Source organism: Triplophysa rosa, linkage group LG17 (assembly GCF_024868665.1).
Source record: "Triplophysa rosa linkage group LG17, Trosa_1v2, whole genome shotgun sequence".
NCBI classification, from domain to species: Eukaryota; Metazoa; Chordata; class Actinopteri; order Cypriniformes; family Nemacheilidae; genus Triplophysa; species Triplophysa rosa.
In genome coordinates, this window is record NC_079906.1 from 5,497,606 (window position 1) to 5,516,119 (window position 18,514).

Below are 18,514 nucleotides of genomic sequence, written 5' to 3' on the forward strand. Positions count from 1 at the left end.
AGAACACAAAAGAAGATATTTTGAAGAACGTTGGTAACCAAACAACACTGGCCCCCATAGACTTCCTCTGTATGGACACAAAACCACTGAGGCATTTCTCAAAATATCTTCTTTTGTGTGAGACAGAAGACAGAATCATCTACAGGTTTTAAATGAATTATGCATTTTTATTTTTGGGTAAACTATCCCTTTCCCCTGTTTAACCAAGAATATTCTTTCAACACACATTCTTTCAAAACAAAAAAACGAACTAACAAAAAGTGAGTGTTGTTGTTCATCTGATCAGTGGCCTGTGCATAATCATAAGCAAAAGTGAAGGTCCGTTCAATGTTTACAAAAAGTTTTTCCAGCATCCAAACTTGTTATCTGGGTCAAACTATGCACAAACACATACACACACCACACGGAGAAGTTCCCAGGGAAGTGCTTTCTGCTCTGAAATTTAACTGTGATGGTGGCCTTGTGTGGTTAACATTGTTTAGAAATGATGTGCGCATTCCAAAATGGCCAATTATTATTTACAGTACTACTGAAGTAGCCCGTAGCATTTTTTTTTTGTGTGTGCAATTCAACGCGTGGTTCTCTATTTACGAACACAAGTGCTTTTTTCAGTTACTACTTATTGTGACATTTTCTAATCCCTGTTGGCTTGCATGGGCCATATTTATGCGCCTGTGTATTTTCTGTTACTGTGCTCCTGCGTGTTTGTGTGTACGAGAAGGGCGTTCATGGCCACAGTTCCCAAAAATAGTGCACGTCCTCTCCTCCATAATTAGAGAGCGTTTATAAAACCCAGATTTTAATTTTAGGCTGTGGAAAAGCCCAACATATGCACGCAAACACACACGTACGCACACACGCATACACTCGCTTTCGAGCACACACTTCCAAAATGCAGCCTGTAATTTTAAAATAAGCAACGGTTTGTGGACTGCTCGGTGTTCTGTCCATCCTGGGTCATTCTTTTATTTCTCTACACACTCACAGACTCGTTTAATGTCTTCATTCTGTCTGCAATTCCCAGCAGCGTTTAATGTGGACGATGTTCAACCTTCTGTTTGTTGAATTTGAAGGATTTTACGGTGATGGCGGTTAACAGGTGCTGTATCGACAACATCTGCCGTGATGTTTGTGAAGACAGTCAGTACAGTTATAGTGGACGCTTGGGGGATGAAAGTATGTCCAGGTCATGCTTCATCCTAAAATCAAAAGAAGAGATAAAACTAAGCCAGTTTTAAACTATTATAATATCGTGCTTTGTGAAACTCATTTTTTGAGTACAGTATAGGCTACTATGCTAGTTTGTTTGTAATTCCTATTTATGTAAATGGTGAGTCCCAGTACTTTGTGTTTTTGAAGTACTATATTATTAATACTGTTTTCTACTTATAAAAAATCACTAATATGCAACCTGATCTCAGGAATTCGTTGCTATTTTACAATGTGAATATGTAAAAACGTACGATTAAAAAAGCATTACGTAGACACCTCGTAAAATAGTTCCTGCATAACTGTTTTGTAATACGACTGTAATGTATTTTAAATAGCTTAGGATAGAAAGAGATCTCTATTTTCAAAAATCTTACAAAAATGTATGTACCAAATTACCTTAAAGACTAACTTTTTTTTCAAATAAACCTTCACATTTCTTTCTTTTGACTTTGCCAGGGAAATGTGACTCAAACACAAATACGAGAGATTCACTTAAAGGGATAATTCACCCAAAAATTTAAATTCCGTTATCATTCTTCTTTTGTGTTCTGCAGGTAAAGGAAAGTCATACAGGTTTGAAATGACCAGAGCGTGAGTAAATGACAGAATTTTCTATTTTGAGTGACCGTGCCTTTAACTTTTGCGAGGTTTTGTGTGTGTGTCTATGTCATGAAAGTGTTCTGAATATGTCGGACTGACAATGACGACGACAAATAAGAATGACACCCTCCCCCATCTACATTTGCGTAAATATATACTGTATTGTAAGCCACCCCAATTTTTTAGTCTTTCTCTCTGGACATGCTGTAACTTTAGGTATAAAGTTGTGTGTCAGTATGTGATGTCAGGCTCTGAGGAAATAAGTAAATAATAAATGAGTAAGTGAATAAGCCAGGGGTCTTCAACTACTTTTCTTTGAGGGCCAGAATCCAAAAGTATAAATAGGATGCGGGGCAATTTTTTTTAACACATCCTTATTTCTTCTATTATTTTGTATTTCTCTTATTTACTGCATTTTAATACTTTTATGCTGTTTTTTTGTTGTTGTTGTTACTGTTACTTATTGGTCATAGGGGCGATGAATTAAGACCTCAATTTTAACCCGAGCTTTTGTTGTGTAAGAGGGAATCGTATTCAAGCGAACATCCTTTAAGTGTCAGAACTGAAAACGCCCTTGTTACTGAAATTACAACAATCTAGGTTGAACACCGCTTCCACAGGAAAATATCAACGACTACTTCTCTAGCCCCGCCCACTGGTTCGCGAATGACTTTAGTCACACATAGTACACACTCCCGCATTTGTGATGATTGACAAACTGGTAACCATAGCGACATATTTTTCGGCTAAATAGTCCGTCAGTTTAAACTAAACCGCTGATATGCGCAGTGTTGTGTTTATGCTCGGAAGGCTACATCACACAGCGCTCTTTTGCTGTGTTGCCATGTTTGTTATTAATAAGCGCTTTTATGCTTGGTGTTTGGTCTTAGATCCAAAAGCCTCGGCACTTAGGTCTTAATAAATGGTCTGTTGCAGATTTTAAAAATTTTTGGTCTTATAAAATATATAAACAATTTGCATTTTAAGGTTTGTTTTTGTCTTGTTTTTATTTGCTTATTTTTTCTGTGAAGATCTGGCAAACCTGTCACTTTAGCGAAGGGCTCTCGAGGGCGGCTAGCCCCGTGTCATATGTGCAAAAGTGAGGACTTCTTTCACTGTTATTTTTATTTAGAGCGACCAAGCAACAAACATGCAACAATTGTGCAGCGCCTGGTTGTGGAAGAACACAGTCGCTTCCTTCGGATTCTGATATTAGGAATGCGTGGTTGAAGTTTATTTTTAACTGCGTTCCTGCTCACGTGGGTGAAACATTGAGCATTTGTTCGCTTAATTTCAACGTGGATTCCTTTGTGAACAAGGCGCTGGATTTGCGGAGAGACTAAAATTAAAAAGCAGTGCTGTGCTGTCAATATTGGATCCGACAGGAATGGCGCAGCAATCTTATGTGAGTAAAACATATTTGTACTATGCGTCACTATTGCTTTGTTAGAGATCGCTTGATATGTCCTGATAATGTTTAACCTAACGTTACGTGTCTAACCAAATTCACAGAAGGCTCCAACTAAGTTTACTACGCAAACTTCTATACAATAATAGCAGTGGGCGTTTACTTCCAAGTCTTCAATGCGGCACGCCCATTAAAACAGAGCGTTTGTCGAGACGGCCTCAAAACCAAGGTAGAAAATATTACTTATTGATTTTGATGTTTTCGAATGTAAAAACCATGCAAACGTCATAAGTAGACCTCCGACAACAGTATGAAATAATAAAAACAGCCAGTTCAGGACACCTTTAAAACATGCACACAAATACTGCATCCAGTATTTTTGCCTCTTCATGAAATTTAATTAAAAGGGATATTGTCTTTTTAGTTGTATTTTATATACCTTAATGTGTTAGTGTACCCTAAATGAAATTGCTGTTAATTTACTTACCCCAGTCCTCCAGTACATCCAAGATGTGGGTGACACAACGCAAACATTTTTTCAACACAAAAGTATACCCTGCCCCTTGTGATGTTAAATTAGCATCTTATAAAGCAAATCAATTGATCTGTGCAAGAAACTGAACGCTGTTATTGCATCTTCGAGTGAATTCCAATCGCATTCATGTGCCACACGCACTTAGAAGGGCAGATCATTTGTAGTGCGAGTTCTGGAGGGAGATGGACTGCTGCTTCTCGTAAATATAGCTGTATTTTCATACATAATGAATGCACTATAAAAACAACACAGTTTTTCCCTTATCTGAGACAACAGTTCACATGGTGTACTCTTCCTGCAGTTACTTTCAAGGGCACAAGACGCATTTTGGAACTCAACCTATTGCGTGCGCAGACCGACTGCCTGTGGCTGTGAATTGCGGATTATAACGTTGTAAATAACATGAAGTGCTTGGACAGAACAGTCAAATCGCTTTAAAAGACGTCAACCGTTGTGAGCCGCGGGAATTACTTTTGTATTGAATGTAGCAGTGTTTTGGACTTTCAAAGATGTGGCGTCTCAGGACGTATATTTCTTAAAGCACAAGATGATTAGCTATGCCATCACGTGACATGGAAGAACCAATGAGATTCGATGTTAGCAATGTGCCGCCATGTGTCTTGATCGTTAAATAAGCTCAAAATATTATTAGTTTTCTCTTAAGAACGTATCATTTTATTTTAAAAGACTTTTAATAACCCACTAGAATCATTTGTCTTTATTTAATTCAATGATGCTTTTTGGAGCTTTTTTGCATGCGTGTGTATTTTTTGTATGTTCAACTGAAGAAAGGTCTAATATACTGTATTTACTGTATATCATAACATCTAAGGCCCGATTCACATTTCGCGTCTAAAACCGCGTGGAAAACGTGAGCTGCACTGCGTTCTCCTTTTATTCCAATTGCCTGGACTTTGCGCTCTCCTGGCGTCTGTCGTCAGTAAGCAACCATGGCCACGGTAGCCCTTGAGACGAGGAGGTATAAACAAAGGATATTTGGATTATATGCACTGAAAATACCTTGCAATAACTCTGCTACTAGATTTAGTTATGCTGCGATCATCTGTGTCTCCATCTTCATTGAGCTTGTCTATATTGGCCGGTTGGTTCTTGTCACATGACCTGCGGTGCGCTTGCGGCTTTCTGAAAAGTTGAGATTTTTTTATCATGATGCGGCGCCGCAGCATCGGCGTCACCCCCTATTTCCGTGCGCCTGCCGCGCGTCTACATTTAAAATAACTAATATGCGTGCGGAAAAGACGCGAAATGTGAATCGGGCCTAAGATGGTTTAAGAGTGAGTACATTTTTCATATTTTGGCAAACTATTCCTTTAATTGTGTAAAAATGGGTGTATAGTCATATTGATTTGAAGAAACCGCACACACATTTGACCTTCCTCATTGAGGACAGATACAGGGCTCTCGTGCACACATTACACGCTACTTTTCCTGAGTGGCTTTTTGCTGCAGAGTGGTTCTCCAGACAGCCACCCTCCAGCAGCACTCAAGTCCCAGCCCGGCGAGTGGATCCGGGCTGGACACTGGAGCGGGATGGGGGTCAGGCGGAGCTTGAGAGGCAGTAACCTGTCAGGCAGCAGCCGTGGTACTTGAGGAACTCCAGAGAGAATAGCTGGCCTTTAACAAAGAGCAGAGCGGCTTCTGTTCTTTCTGCTGCTCAGATGCACACACACACGCAGTCTCACGCACACACACACATGCACGCTCTGCAGGACTTTGCAAACACGTAAGAATGAAGACGAGTAAAAGACATATATGCTTGTTGCAGAACACACGCACTGAAAACACATTAATCTAAACAAATTTACTTTACGTGCACCAACACACAAAGGCATGTAGGGACTGACAAAAGCGTCTACGGATGCACACACACACACACATACACATATACACACAAACTCTTGGCTGTTCCTGCTGCTAGCGCTATGTAATTGGGCTCTTAGGCTTCATTAGTGGCAAAGCTAAGGGGACCTTTCTCTTTCTCGCTCACTAGGTTTCTCTCGCCCCTCTTTCTTTTCGCTGGTTTGTAAATGGCTACAAAACATAGTATTGTCATTTTCATATGATGGACATTTTTGCTACGGTGTTGATTTTTCAAAGCTCAAGACACTGGAGACTTAATGTGTGTTTCATTTCAGTATCAACAATCAGATCCCAAAAAATATCTAAGAAAGATAAAAATAGATTTTGCTACTGTACGTTGAAGTCTTCTATCTGTAAAATAACTAGGAATGAAGATGTCTTGAATATGTAGTACACAGTAGAGCCTAAACAGGATGATCCGTACATGAGGCACTTCACAGGCAATTTATCATCATTGTTCTTCTGAAACCTCAGATGTCCAAGTTTGCTGTTTTTCAAGAAAAAGAAAAACACTGTCAACACGGTACTTAATCATTTAAAAAGTACAAAGTTGACAAGCACATTTTAATACTTTTAATTGGTTAGATATGAGCAAAAACCTAGTGACAAGGGTATGATAATCATTTATGGCAAAAAGTTAAATCACAAAATATGGAGATATAAGGTTTTAGAAGGACAACATATTAATTAAATTCTGTAATACTGTATGTACAAGTTGCTACATGTCAGTGGTAAAACAGCTTACAGTTACAGTGCCAATGCTTATGAACTGAGCTTATGCTAAAAACTAACAAAAATATCAGACAATGGGGTAAGAAAAACATAATTTTGGAAAAATAGTTTATTGAATGAATTCGAAACTTGAATTTAGTTTATTTCTTTATCCTATTGGCAGATATTTTTGCTTGTTTTAGGAAAATCCTACACTGTAAAAAAAAACCCGTAAAAAAAACGGGCGCCAGAAATAAACCGTAAATAACAGTTTTTACCTGTAAAATTTGCCCGTTTTTCTTGCAAATTTTCAGTCTTTTCTGTAATTTGTTTAAAAAAAATACAGGAAAGAACTTAAAAAAACAGTATTTTAACACAAAATGTTAAAAATGAGTAGCCCAAACCTAAACTAACCCTTTAAAAAAAAAATACAATGCTTAAAGGCGGGGTGTCCGATTTCTCTTAGCCGTTGTGGATGTTCAAATCACCAAAACAAACACACCCATACCCCCATCATTCGCTTTCGTCAGCGCTCAGCTCGGCTAATGTCCGTCCTGTGCACTGTGCACCTTACTGCTGATTGGCTACAAGGTTGTTTTGGTACTCGGCCCGACTCAGTCGTCTAAAGCGTAATTCGGAAATCGGTAACCCCGCCTTTAAGATGCTCATCTGTTTGTTTTACACTTTGATTTAGTTCTAAATGTTCTGTTGGTTGTGTTTTGCTTTAACATTTTTGTAGTGTCAAAAAACGAAACAGGAAGTGCTTCTGGACCAATGTTGTTTATGTATTGCAAAATGGTCTATATTACTTTGCAGTTCAATCTGTTTATTAATAATAAGATGCGTTCGAAAATGCATACTGTGACAGTATTGTACGTACTGAATTTCAATAAGCACCTGTCTATCGACCGTTAAAACAGTATGTTCTATATACTGTAGTATGAGTGGGAGTAGTATGAATAAGTTTCGCACATACTGCATCCGCCATGTTTTATTGTCATGTGACCCATAGGCGTACCCTTTGACCTATGATGCACAGTATTAACAACAACTAACATAGGCGTTGGTAAAAACAGAGAACAGAGAAATTCATTTATCGGTATACATTTGAACAACATAAGCAATGCTATTTTTATTTGATTTTTTTTTTTAAATATGACTGTTTTTTGCATACTAAGGTTTCGGACATACTATTCATGACTCATCTCGCCTACTATGAAGGGTAAATGTGTTTTATTTGAATGCTGCTACAGCCGTTTTATAATGGCAATAAGCTGCGTAAAGTGAATTACACTAATTTTACCACGTGTTGCTGTAAAGTTTAAACAATCCTCAACCATCTTTTCTAAAAGTAACACTGGTCTGTTGATTATAAAGTGAAAATATAAAAAAAACAGATTCAAATGTCCCTTATTTAAAAAGTGTCGTGTGAGGGGGTTCTTTGCTAACAGTGTGTAAATAAGCAGGTTTTGACCAGACAGCATGACAGCAGGAGGACATGAGAGGGGAAGAGGGTTCTTTGAGGTTAAGGGTATTTCAACATGCCACATTTGCTAGACAGAATACTTTCTCTTTTTGATAACCTACCACTTCACCGTGGGCCCTGTGGTAGGACACACACACCCGCATACACACACACACATTCTCTAATTTAGACTAGTGGCCCCTCTTGAGCTTTACAAACCACAATCGAACAACAGCAAACCAAAGGTTCTTTGTCATCCATCTTTCTCTTTATCTCCTCACTGTTTCATCACTTTTTTGGCCCCCTCCTCCTTCTCCTCCCACCCCTTTCGTCTTTTCTTCTGCCTTTCCTTTTGGTGAAAGGTGAATAAAAGAAAATATCCAAAATATTGAATTATGTGCACTGTCCAGTTTTGGCCATACTGTCAATTATGCTAATGTTTCTCTTATGGCATATACTGTAAATAGAATATAGTTGTCTATGAATTGCAAACTTTTTATTGATTAATCAAGGAAAGCAACTTAAAGGGACAGTTCACCCAAAAATGAAAATTCTGTCATCATTTACTCACACTCAAGTTGTTTCAAATCTGTATACACTTCTTAGTTCTGTTGAACACAGAAGAAGATATTTTGAAGTATGTGGGAAAGCAAACAGTTCTATGGCACCATTGGCTACCATAGTAGATTTGTTTCCTACTATAGTAGTCAATGGTGCCCCAAAACTGTTCAGTTACAAACATTCTTTCAAATATCTTCTTTTGTGTTCAGTGCGACAATAAAATTGTAATACAGATTTATAACAAGTTGAGGATGAGTAAATGATGACAGAATTGTCATTTTTGGTTAAACTATCCCATTAATTGCAACTTAATTGTCCCCCACAACTTTGTGTTCATCTGTGTCTAATTAAATACAACATCTACTTTAACTAAGGTCTAGAGCAGTACTTAATATTTGCTGAAGGCGTCACAGACAAGTGAAGGTCTTTAATAGGAGCTAGTTGGCTAAACTGCGCACAGGACCATTAAATTTAAATCCCACTGTGTGACTCCAATCCAGTCTGCGGTTCCCCTGTTTGGCAGCTGAAAGAGAGAGAATGAAGTCATATTATGAGATGCTGTCTTAATAAAAGAGCTCAAGTAGAGTTTGATAACTTCAGTATACTGCGATTCAGAGCTTTGCCGTATACTGTTCTCTGCAAAACAGTTGTGTAAACCAGTGGTTCTCAAACTTTTTCGTTGTAAGGCCCCCTTTGTGTAGGCTGCATCGCTTTGTGGCCACCCAAATAAATACGTTTAAAAATAAACGTTTTAAACTTAAAATTTGAATGAACTAAAAAATATTTAATTATACAATGGTGGAAAATCAGGTGGTCCTACTATTCTGATGTTTGATTGCTTAAAATTTATGATGAATTTCTATATAAAAAGTGTAACAAAAACTGTGCCCCCCTTGGATCCATCCTGCCCCCCCAGTTTGAGAACCTCTGGTGTAAACACACAAATTAAAGCAACGTCAATGGTTTATTACTAATGCTCTTTATTATATGTATTGTTGCAAAATAGTAGAGAAGGTCTGCAGTGATTTGTTCCCAGCTGATTCATTGATTTTTATGATGTGTTTAGTGGCATATGCTACCAACTTTATGACATTGTAATATTTATAGGTTTCCATAGTACTTTTAGTTAAATTATGGAGCATATCTACAGTTTTTTTGTTTGAAATCTTTCTGTAGGAGATGTCCCTACTTTTAGGGAATGCTTGAGAAAGTTTTCACAAAGTAACAGTTCTCCTAAATACAAGTGGCAGTCGCAAGGGTCATTTGGCTGTCCGACGGGCAAACTGTCATGGCCTGTTGTTTTGCCTCAGAGGCCGCGTGGTTTGCGGCGACCAATTGAGCCAAAACCGCTGCATTGAACGGCACGTAACAGGGAGGAGCTCAAAACCACCGCTGTCACTGAGGAAAAGCTTTCCTTTGCCAGACTGTGTCACATCGTGCTGCTGTACAGCAGAGGGTATAATCCTGAGGGAGATGTGGACTGATTTTAGCTCAAGTTAAATTTTAGCGGTGTTTTTCTGTGCGCTTAATCAGGGGTGTCATGGGCTTTTTTATGGGCACCAGTGGTAGTTCTGGACTGCTGCTTTAGGCGGAGGACATGACCGAAGGGAAAATCAACACTTTTAAATGACTGATATTTTTTGTGAAAGGGTACCAACGTCCTGAATAGATTTTTTTCAATAAACCAATACATCACAATTGCAACTGAACTGAACTCAGACATTGAAATCACATAGTTGATATCTGTAGCATTGATACTGACAAACACAATTTTTATGTACAAATCTTTTTTAGAAGTTACAAGTATACAGTAAAAGAGCATGATGCTTATGGGTTTAATGTTACAACACAAAGGTGTCCAATATAATTGTTTAGCGCTAATGTCATGCTGTATTCTGTTTTTGTTTGGTCTCAAATCTCTTGATCTTGACTAATACATGACATGACTCAGATGGCCCTAGATTCTATAATGCATGAAGACGCCTTTGTCCCTGGTTTAGTGATTTCCATGATTATTAAAGCATGAGTGTTTGAGTCTTATCAGTGGACAGATGACTGATGGTGTATGTCTTTGATGTCACTGTTGATTTATTTCAGCTCAGAAACTCAATAAAGAGAAGTTAACTCTTGTCTGGTTTACGTACAGTAGATTAACTGTTTATATAGTTTACCCTGCTGCTAAACAGAGCTGCTACTGAATATAAGCAGTTAATGTGTCCCTGTTTATCCTCCTGAACTGACGGATTTTACGCCCCTTTACTTTGGCTCTCCTGTTTTACTCACTTTTACCAATGCCAATGCTTAATTTACATTAAAAAAAAAATCAAAGCAGAAATAAGCAACACTTTAATCTAGGCAATACACTAAACCCTCATATTGAATGTGACCAATGTGTATTACAACAGTTAATGACCTCATTGGTCAATTAAATGCTTACCAAGAAGTCATGTAATACAATCGTAAAACAAACATTTCTTTATGAGGGTTTATTATGATGAAGACCTAACTTCACGTTTAACTTAATGTAATTAAGTACAGCACACAGAATATTCATTCACTAATTACGAAGTTTTTGATTGGTAGTGTGCAGTCTTGGCCAAAAGTGATGTTGTCTTCTTTTTATTCAAATACATTATTAAAGATTTATTAAGAATTTTTAGTTTATGTTGCATAGTCCAGCTTTGGCCAAAAAAACGTACATACAGCAGTTAGAGTCAAGGTCCAGGAGAATGGCTACAAAATATTACCATAAGAGAGGATATAAAAACATGAATTAAAATATTATATAAATATTTGCTTTATTTCCCACAAGCTTTTTGTTTACCTCTTTTTGTATACTTGAATAAAGTCCATATTCCCTGATATGCTATTGTTTACTTTTTAATTTTGTTTAGTAAAGACCATATAAGTTTAGTGTTTTGCCCATTTTGTTCCGTACATCTCATATTTCGATGGTTTAATCTAACCTGAGCAAAAGCCAATTTTGTCAAATTTGCCCCTTCACCCCCTGGACATCGCTTTTAGCCCCGGACATCACTTTAACTGTAATTGTGAGTATTATTGTTCCTGCATATACCACCTTGGTTACATCAACAGCACTCGAAAAAATGATTTGTTGGATTTACATAAAAAATTAGTGTCAAGTGGTTCCACCAAAATATGTTGAGTAGTTTCTACAATTAACAATTTAGTTGTATGAACAAAAGAAATTTAAGTAAAGTTGACGAAACTTTTTTGAGTAAACCCAAACCATTCAGATTGTACCAGTAATTTTAAGTTAATTAAACTCAATATTTATCCTTCTCAATGGTACTTTTTGTCATACATAAATTATATACAGACTTACTGCATGTAAGTCAAAACACAATGAGCAAATCAGATGAGAAGCATCTCAGTACTGGCATTAGCACAGTTACTGCTCATTAAATCATGCAATATGCCCTTTTCACAATGACGTCACTTAACTTCCGCCTTTTTGCAAAGCAGTGTATCATAGCATCCGTCTTGCAACAAACAAGAAGAAGAAGAAGAACTTCCGTTTTGCCGTCGCGCTGGAATTTAACAACAGTGAGAAAAAAAACGGACAGAACACGTATTCAAGTACTTTTCCTAGCACCTTCACTAACACAAAAAGAAAACAAATCACTTACCTTCATAATCAAACAGTTACTGTTCAACGAAGAATTTGTATCCTTTCTCTAGCTTTGATCTTGTCGTTAGCGAAAATTTGTCTGCAAGACGTTGTACATCATCTAGCCGTATTTGTGGCAGATGTGCAAGCCACTTGGTAAACTCCATTCTGAGGTGCTAGCGGAAGTAACTTCTTCTTCTTGAGTTGTACTGGCGGTTGGCAAATCAGCTTATAGGTGCATTACTGCCACCTTATGAACTTGAGTGCTAGCGGAAGTAATGATACACTGCTTCGCGGCAGAACGGAAGATGCGTGACGTCATGTGAATAGGGCGTATAGACATCATAGGTGCGCTTTAACCTCTCACAGCCTAAGCACATGTACCACTCTTCTAAACAATGGTAACCCTAAAACTCAAAAATACAACAAGCTCTTTTAAACCTCAAATATAAATGAACATTAAGCACAAACAAGTCTTTATCTTTACTGAAAAGCACTTAAAATAAATGTACTGCATAAATGCAGTCTTACGCAAAGCTTGCTGGGAACTGAAAATCCCCCTCAACCAGTCATGTTGAATTAACTTGTTTATTAGGGGTGGGAATCTTAAGGCACTTAACGATCCGATTCCGATTCTGGGAGTAACGATTCGATTCCCAAAACGATTCTTAATATACATTTTTGGTAATTAATTATCCTGCTGTGCAAATAAATTACACTTTAGATTTTAACCAAAATTAGAGTTATATGCTTTTCTCACTGAAATAACGACGTGAGGGCAAACTGTATCATGGCTCAAGTACCTGTAACATCGTGCGAAATCCTTGGTTGTCCACAACGGAGTAAGGGCGCAAATCTTTGGCGATAAAACCCGCCACTGACCGGGTAATTCGCTTCGCCTTTTCAGAATTCGGTGGAAGCTTTGCTACTTGCTCGAGGGTCCTTTGACTGTAACCGGGAGTGTGCGTGATTGGAACAGAATGCTGTTTCTCCAGCTCTGAGTGGAACCGCGTAATATGTTTCTTCATATTAGTCGTGTTCCCGAAATATTTGAATTTGGTGCCACAGACTTTTCACACAGTATGACTTTTATCAACGACACTGTGACGAGGGAGGCGTGACGAGAGCCGTGGGATGAAGAAGCGAGGCCGGGACGCGATTGATAATGAGTGTCAGCTGGGCGTCATTCCGGCCTCGTATCTCTCATGGAGGAGCGGAAGCATAAAAGGACGAACGGCAGGAGAATACGGCGAGAGAGGACCGGGCCCGGATCATGTGATAAGTTTTATTTATGTTTGTATGGCCGGCAGTCGTCCATGAGGGGCTGCCGGCCTGTTTTAATGCTGTTTATTGTTTGTTTTATTTTGATTAAATATGTTTAAATGTTCGCCGGTTCCCGCCTCCTTCCTTCCCTTCTATTGAATTGCGTTACAGACACCTTTTTCGTTGTCTTCACAAAATCCAAAATGTTGCCACACAGTCGATTTCAAATTTGATGGAGCAGGTCGTAGTTTGTCCATTTTGTCTAAAACGAAGCCGTTCGTTTATCAACGGGTTATTCTGTTTGGCCTCCGCCCGCGCGCCGCACAGTGGTGCAGTGGCAGTATGAATTGAACACAGAATCGATTCTGAATCGTTAGATAATGAATCGCGATGCATCGATGCATCGACTTTTTCTCCCACCCCTATTGTTTATATTAAGTAAACTCAATAATAGGTCTAATTTTATAGGGTTTTGCGTATAATTTTTTCGTATAATTAACATAGTTAACTTACGTTAATGTAGTTACTTGCATTCTTTATGTACTGTGAACAAGTATGGGTTTAGTAAAACTAAGAACAGCGACAGTTCATTTTTTTGAGTGAGACAACAAATGTTGTTTTAAGGCTAACTCATTCATCCAACAAACACAAAAGTGAACCCTCTGAAACACCTGTTGACATTTATTGGATCAATGTCAATGAGAATTTATAATGTTGGTGTTTGTTGGGTCAGTGCCATTAGCCGTTAGAAGTCCATTTGATTGAAAGCTTTGTATTAGAATATTGCTGGAATTTGCAATTTTGCGCTGGATTAAAGTCATGATGGAATTACTGTAATTACAGGATGACAATTTGGAATCTGTTAATTCAATTAAAATTGTGCCAATATTTTGGCATAATCTTTCAAAAATTACATGAACGACACATTATTAGGTCAACAGTGTCTATTTTCTTTTGATATTTTCTTTAAGAAAACTGTCTAGAAGTGACTTCTTATACACTTTAAATCTCTCTCTCTCTCTCTCTCTCTCTCTCTCTCTCTCTTTACATGATGCTTATTTTGTAACTTTATTATCATTCCTTTTTCCTCTTTGTGCTTATTTACCTCTTCCCATATCCCGCTTATCTCTTCCCCTCATTCTGCTGTCCACCTGTTCTTGCTCTGCGCTCTGTCCATCACACAGCAGAGCAGGAAGCGCTCGCGGGTTGACCTCTGACCTCAGTCAGCCAAGCTCTGTATAAACAGCTCATTTTCTCCACTTCCTGTTTAGCCGAACGGGAGCACCGCCTGTTTTAGATTGTTTACAGAGCAGGCATCTTTAAATTCTCATGTGTGCGTGCATGTTTATTGTTGTGTGTATTTTTGTGTGTGGCTGTCAGTGTGTATGGATTCCTGCCAGCTGTCTCATACCGTTTGTTCTCTTAAACACAAACTAGCTTTTAGAAACTTGCTTTAAATACAGAAATATGCAGTGTTAGATCAAAACTGTTATTGAAGTATGATTAATTTTTTTAGGAATGTGAACATTTTGTGCATTTAAAGAGGCACACTTATGTTTGTTAAAAGTGCTGTGTGTTGTTTTTTGAAGGATCTATTAACAGAAATGCAATATAATATACATAACTACCTCTTCAGAGGTGTATAAAGACCTTACATAATGAAGCGTTGTGTTTTTCTTACCTTAGAATGAGCTATTTCTATCTACATACACCACGGGTCCCCTTGGATGGAATTCACCATGTTTCTACAGTAGCCCTAAACGGACAAACTGCTATTCACAACGCGTTTCGTAAATTCGCAACCTCACCACTAGATGCCGCTAAATTTCATAAACTGGACCTTTAATTATTATTATTTATTTAAATAAATACTTCACTAAAATGTAAAATCTCCCAAGTCACAACACTTTGAAAGAAATAAAATTCTAGTTATGTATATAGGTAAATCATTTATTAATGACACTGTAAAAACACACATACAAAACACACTCAGAATACTCGAGCAACTTTCAGCAGCCCAAGACCTTACGTGATGCCTAACCTCAAACACACACAGACACACACGCTCACTTTCTAAATGATATGGTTTCTTGTTGAGAAAACATTCATTACTATCTATAGCTCTATAGTCTCTGGCTCCAATTAAACAGTTTGTGTTGTGGCCAGTGATATCTCTTGACTCTGTGTTGAATTATGCAGCAGATATGTCTGGTCTTCCTCTTTTATCTCATGTCTGGCTTCAGTTAGCTCACGGTTCATGTGCATAAGCCGAGCATTGGGCGGGGTAATGTAGATCGGGGTTGAAATGCTGTTTGAACATCTTGATGGCTGACCGTGTCCCAGTTCTCAGCCTCTTCATCCTCCCTGCGTCCTGAGAAAGTGGGATGACAGCAGTTGGTTATGGTTTGAAGTAATCAACGTTAGTATTAACCTAACAAAGGCCAGTTGTCATTTGCATTCATTTTGAGCCAAAAGACGGAGAGACTCAGTTTTGGAGCACTTGTGTTGGCTCTGAAATGTCCACTTTAATTAAATTACTAGCTAAATGGTTTGATGTAGTTTAGCTGTGTGCGTGTGTGTGCGTGTGTGTGTGCATCCGCACACGTGCATGTGCGTGGTCGTCAGGATTAGCATTAGTCATATTAAAGACAGCTGTCATGAAACTGCTGGTAGACTTGGAGCACTATGTGCGCATCTGTGTGTGTGTGTGTGTGTGTGTGTGTGCGTGTGTGTGTGTGTGTGTGTGTGCAATGAAATCTGTTCATTAACTTTAGTAACAAGTGAAGAAATAAACCATCTGCTGCAAATGTGTGTGTAGAACAATAAGGTACACACAAATTCTCATTTTTTGACCTGTATGCTTTTAGGTATCACTGTTGTCCTTCTAAAACCTTGTATCTCCATAGTTTGTGATTTTTTATTTATATATTTTTTATTATTAGTCACCCTTTATGTTTTTCACTGGGTTTGGCAAATATCTAACCAATAAAAACGTATTAAAAAGCGCTCAACTTTGACAACACAGTATTTAATCAATTAAGGTTTTGGAAGGACAGCGACGATATTAACTAAGTCTGCTAAAAATGTCCAACAGTGGTTATACAAGCATCTAAAATATAACTGGATTATATTTTTTACACTTTTGTGTAATTTGAAAAAAATTACAGCTTGATTTGAAATAAAATAAATTCATTACATTTGTACAATATTTGTAAAAATATGTATTTTTTCTACATTTCTTATCAAGCATACTCTTTAATGACACTGTTAACTTGGTAAACAAGTCTAAAAACTTTTGGCAATACTTTATTGGGACAAAAAAGTTGGTTATGTTGGAAAGGACACCTCAACTGATATTGATATCATTTATTTTTATAGTGAAACAATGTTTGGATAATCATAGTTTTAATGTACTGTAAATGTAAAAATACATTTAATATAAAGATTATAGATCATAGAATATATTTACATTTTGGGTTAAAAAAGTTAATGTGTATGTTGTCAGCTAGGTATTCTCGGTGTCTACATTTACATATTATCAGCAGAAACCTTAACCCGATGTGACTGACAATGCATTCCAACTATACTTTTTTTATAAGTTTAATGCATTGAAATGATTTTTTTAAATCTGTTTTTGTGTTCCCTGGTAATCGAAACAACCTGCGCTGTTAAAGTGACAGTTTACCCAAAAATGAAAATTCTGTCATTATTTATTCACCCTCTTGTCATTTCAAACCTGTATGACTTTCTTTCTTCCGCAGAACACAAAAGGAGATCTTTTTTGTGGCGAAAAAAGGTTCTTTAGATTACAAAAAAGTAAGACAGAGATGGTTCTTTGTGGAACCAAAAATGGTTCTTCTATGGCATCGCTGTGAAGAACCTTTTAAGCACCTTTTTTAAATAGTGTACCATGCACCATCCAAACTCTGACCTGCTCTCTTCCTCTTCCTTTCTCTGTTCTTTCCCTTCTCTGATAAGACGCTTGCTGGTTTGAGGCCCATTAGCCAATGGCAAAAGGGATAATTGTTGTGGCAAAGAGCCGGGCGTGCGTTTGATGTGGACCCCGACTTCCTTTTGATGTAAAAATGTATCCAGTGTGATTATCAAGATTATCACTTCCTCCCCCTCCTCTTCCTCGTGCCCTCGCTTGTTTCTCATCCCCCCTTTCCAACCCTCCATTAAACTGTGAGGATTAATTGGAAACAGCCCGCTATGATGTTAATGCCGCAGTGGCTGTCGGGTCCCTGAACTTGTGTTTGGGCCGGTTCTTTCACTCTGCACACTGTACTATATAATACCCCATATACTGTAAGCTGTATGGATGAAGGCACCTCCATCATTTCTTTGTAACAGTCTCAAAACTGTGTGCAACATATCTCAATGGGCCCCTTTTATAGCATTTTCCCTGAGATTGTGAGGTTTATAGGCAGCAAATGCAGAAATTGGCAAGAACATGTGCATTTGAGATCCTCTGGTCACATAAGCATGCTTGTGTCAGGGTGTTTACTGTAGATTTGCTTTTTTTTGGACATGAGTGTGTGTGTGTTGGTTCAGCAGGTGTGTTAGTGAGTCTTTATGACAGCATGTGCTGTGGGACTGTTTTCTTTGGATGCATGAGTGGATTTCATATCACGTCGCTGTCTGTGAATGTGTGTTCAGTGCCTGTCATCAAGCTGACCCATGTGTTTTTGCCTTTCTTTCATTTACACAGAAATCTAAGCAACAACCGCATCCGTGTTCTGAAAAATGGCTCCTTCGCTGGCTTGTACTCCCTCGAGAAACTGTAAGTAAACCTCTTTCTCAACAGCATCTTTATTATTAGGGCTTGCCAGATGTTCTTCAACAGTCACGAGCATAGATATAACTGATGCTACGGTCGCCGGACTTTAAAATGCACAAACATAAGCAGCAACCATTAAAAAACGCTGATAAACACAGATTTGGATTTAATTCAACTGTTCTTGTTGTTTTTGGTATTTTGGTATTGTTTAATACAGCAGTTTTCAGTGTTTCCTTAACCTGAAAATGTCACATTGGGATGTATCAATCTATTATGGCTCACACATCTTCAGATGATATGCATTCACAGTTCATAATTCAACAAACTTGACCTTTGGAACGCAGAGAAAGGCACATTTTGTGACTCACGTGAGCCTGCGTTTCTGGTCTGCCACATTTGCATGCTTGAATGAACGTCAGTGGAACGAAAGGTCTAGTGTGACCAAGGCATGACCTGTTGTTTTGAAT

At 38.0% G+C, this 18,514-nt stretch overlaps 1 protein-coding gene across 1 annotated transcript in view; it reads left to right on the forward strand.

The window, feature by feature from the left end:
• adgra2 (adhesion G protein-coupled receptor A2) overlaps nt 1-18,514 on the forward strand; it is a 70,894-nt gene that overhangs the window by 13,154 nt on the left and 39,226 nt on the right. Inside the window, exon 2 of the mRNA XM_057357538.1 lies at nt 17,979-18,050. Within this exon, the coding sequence (XP_057213521.1) occupies nt 17,979-18,050 (72 nt within the window). The remainder of the gene's footprint in view (nt 1-17,978; nt 18,051-18,514) is intronic.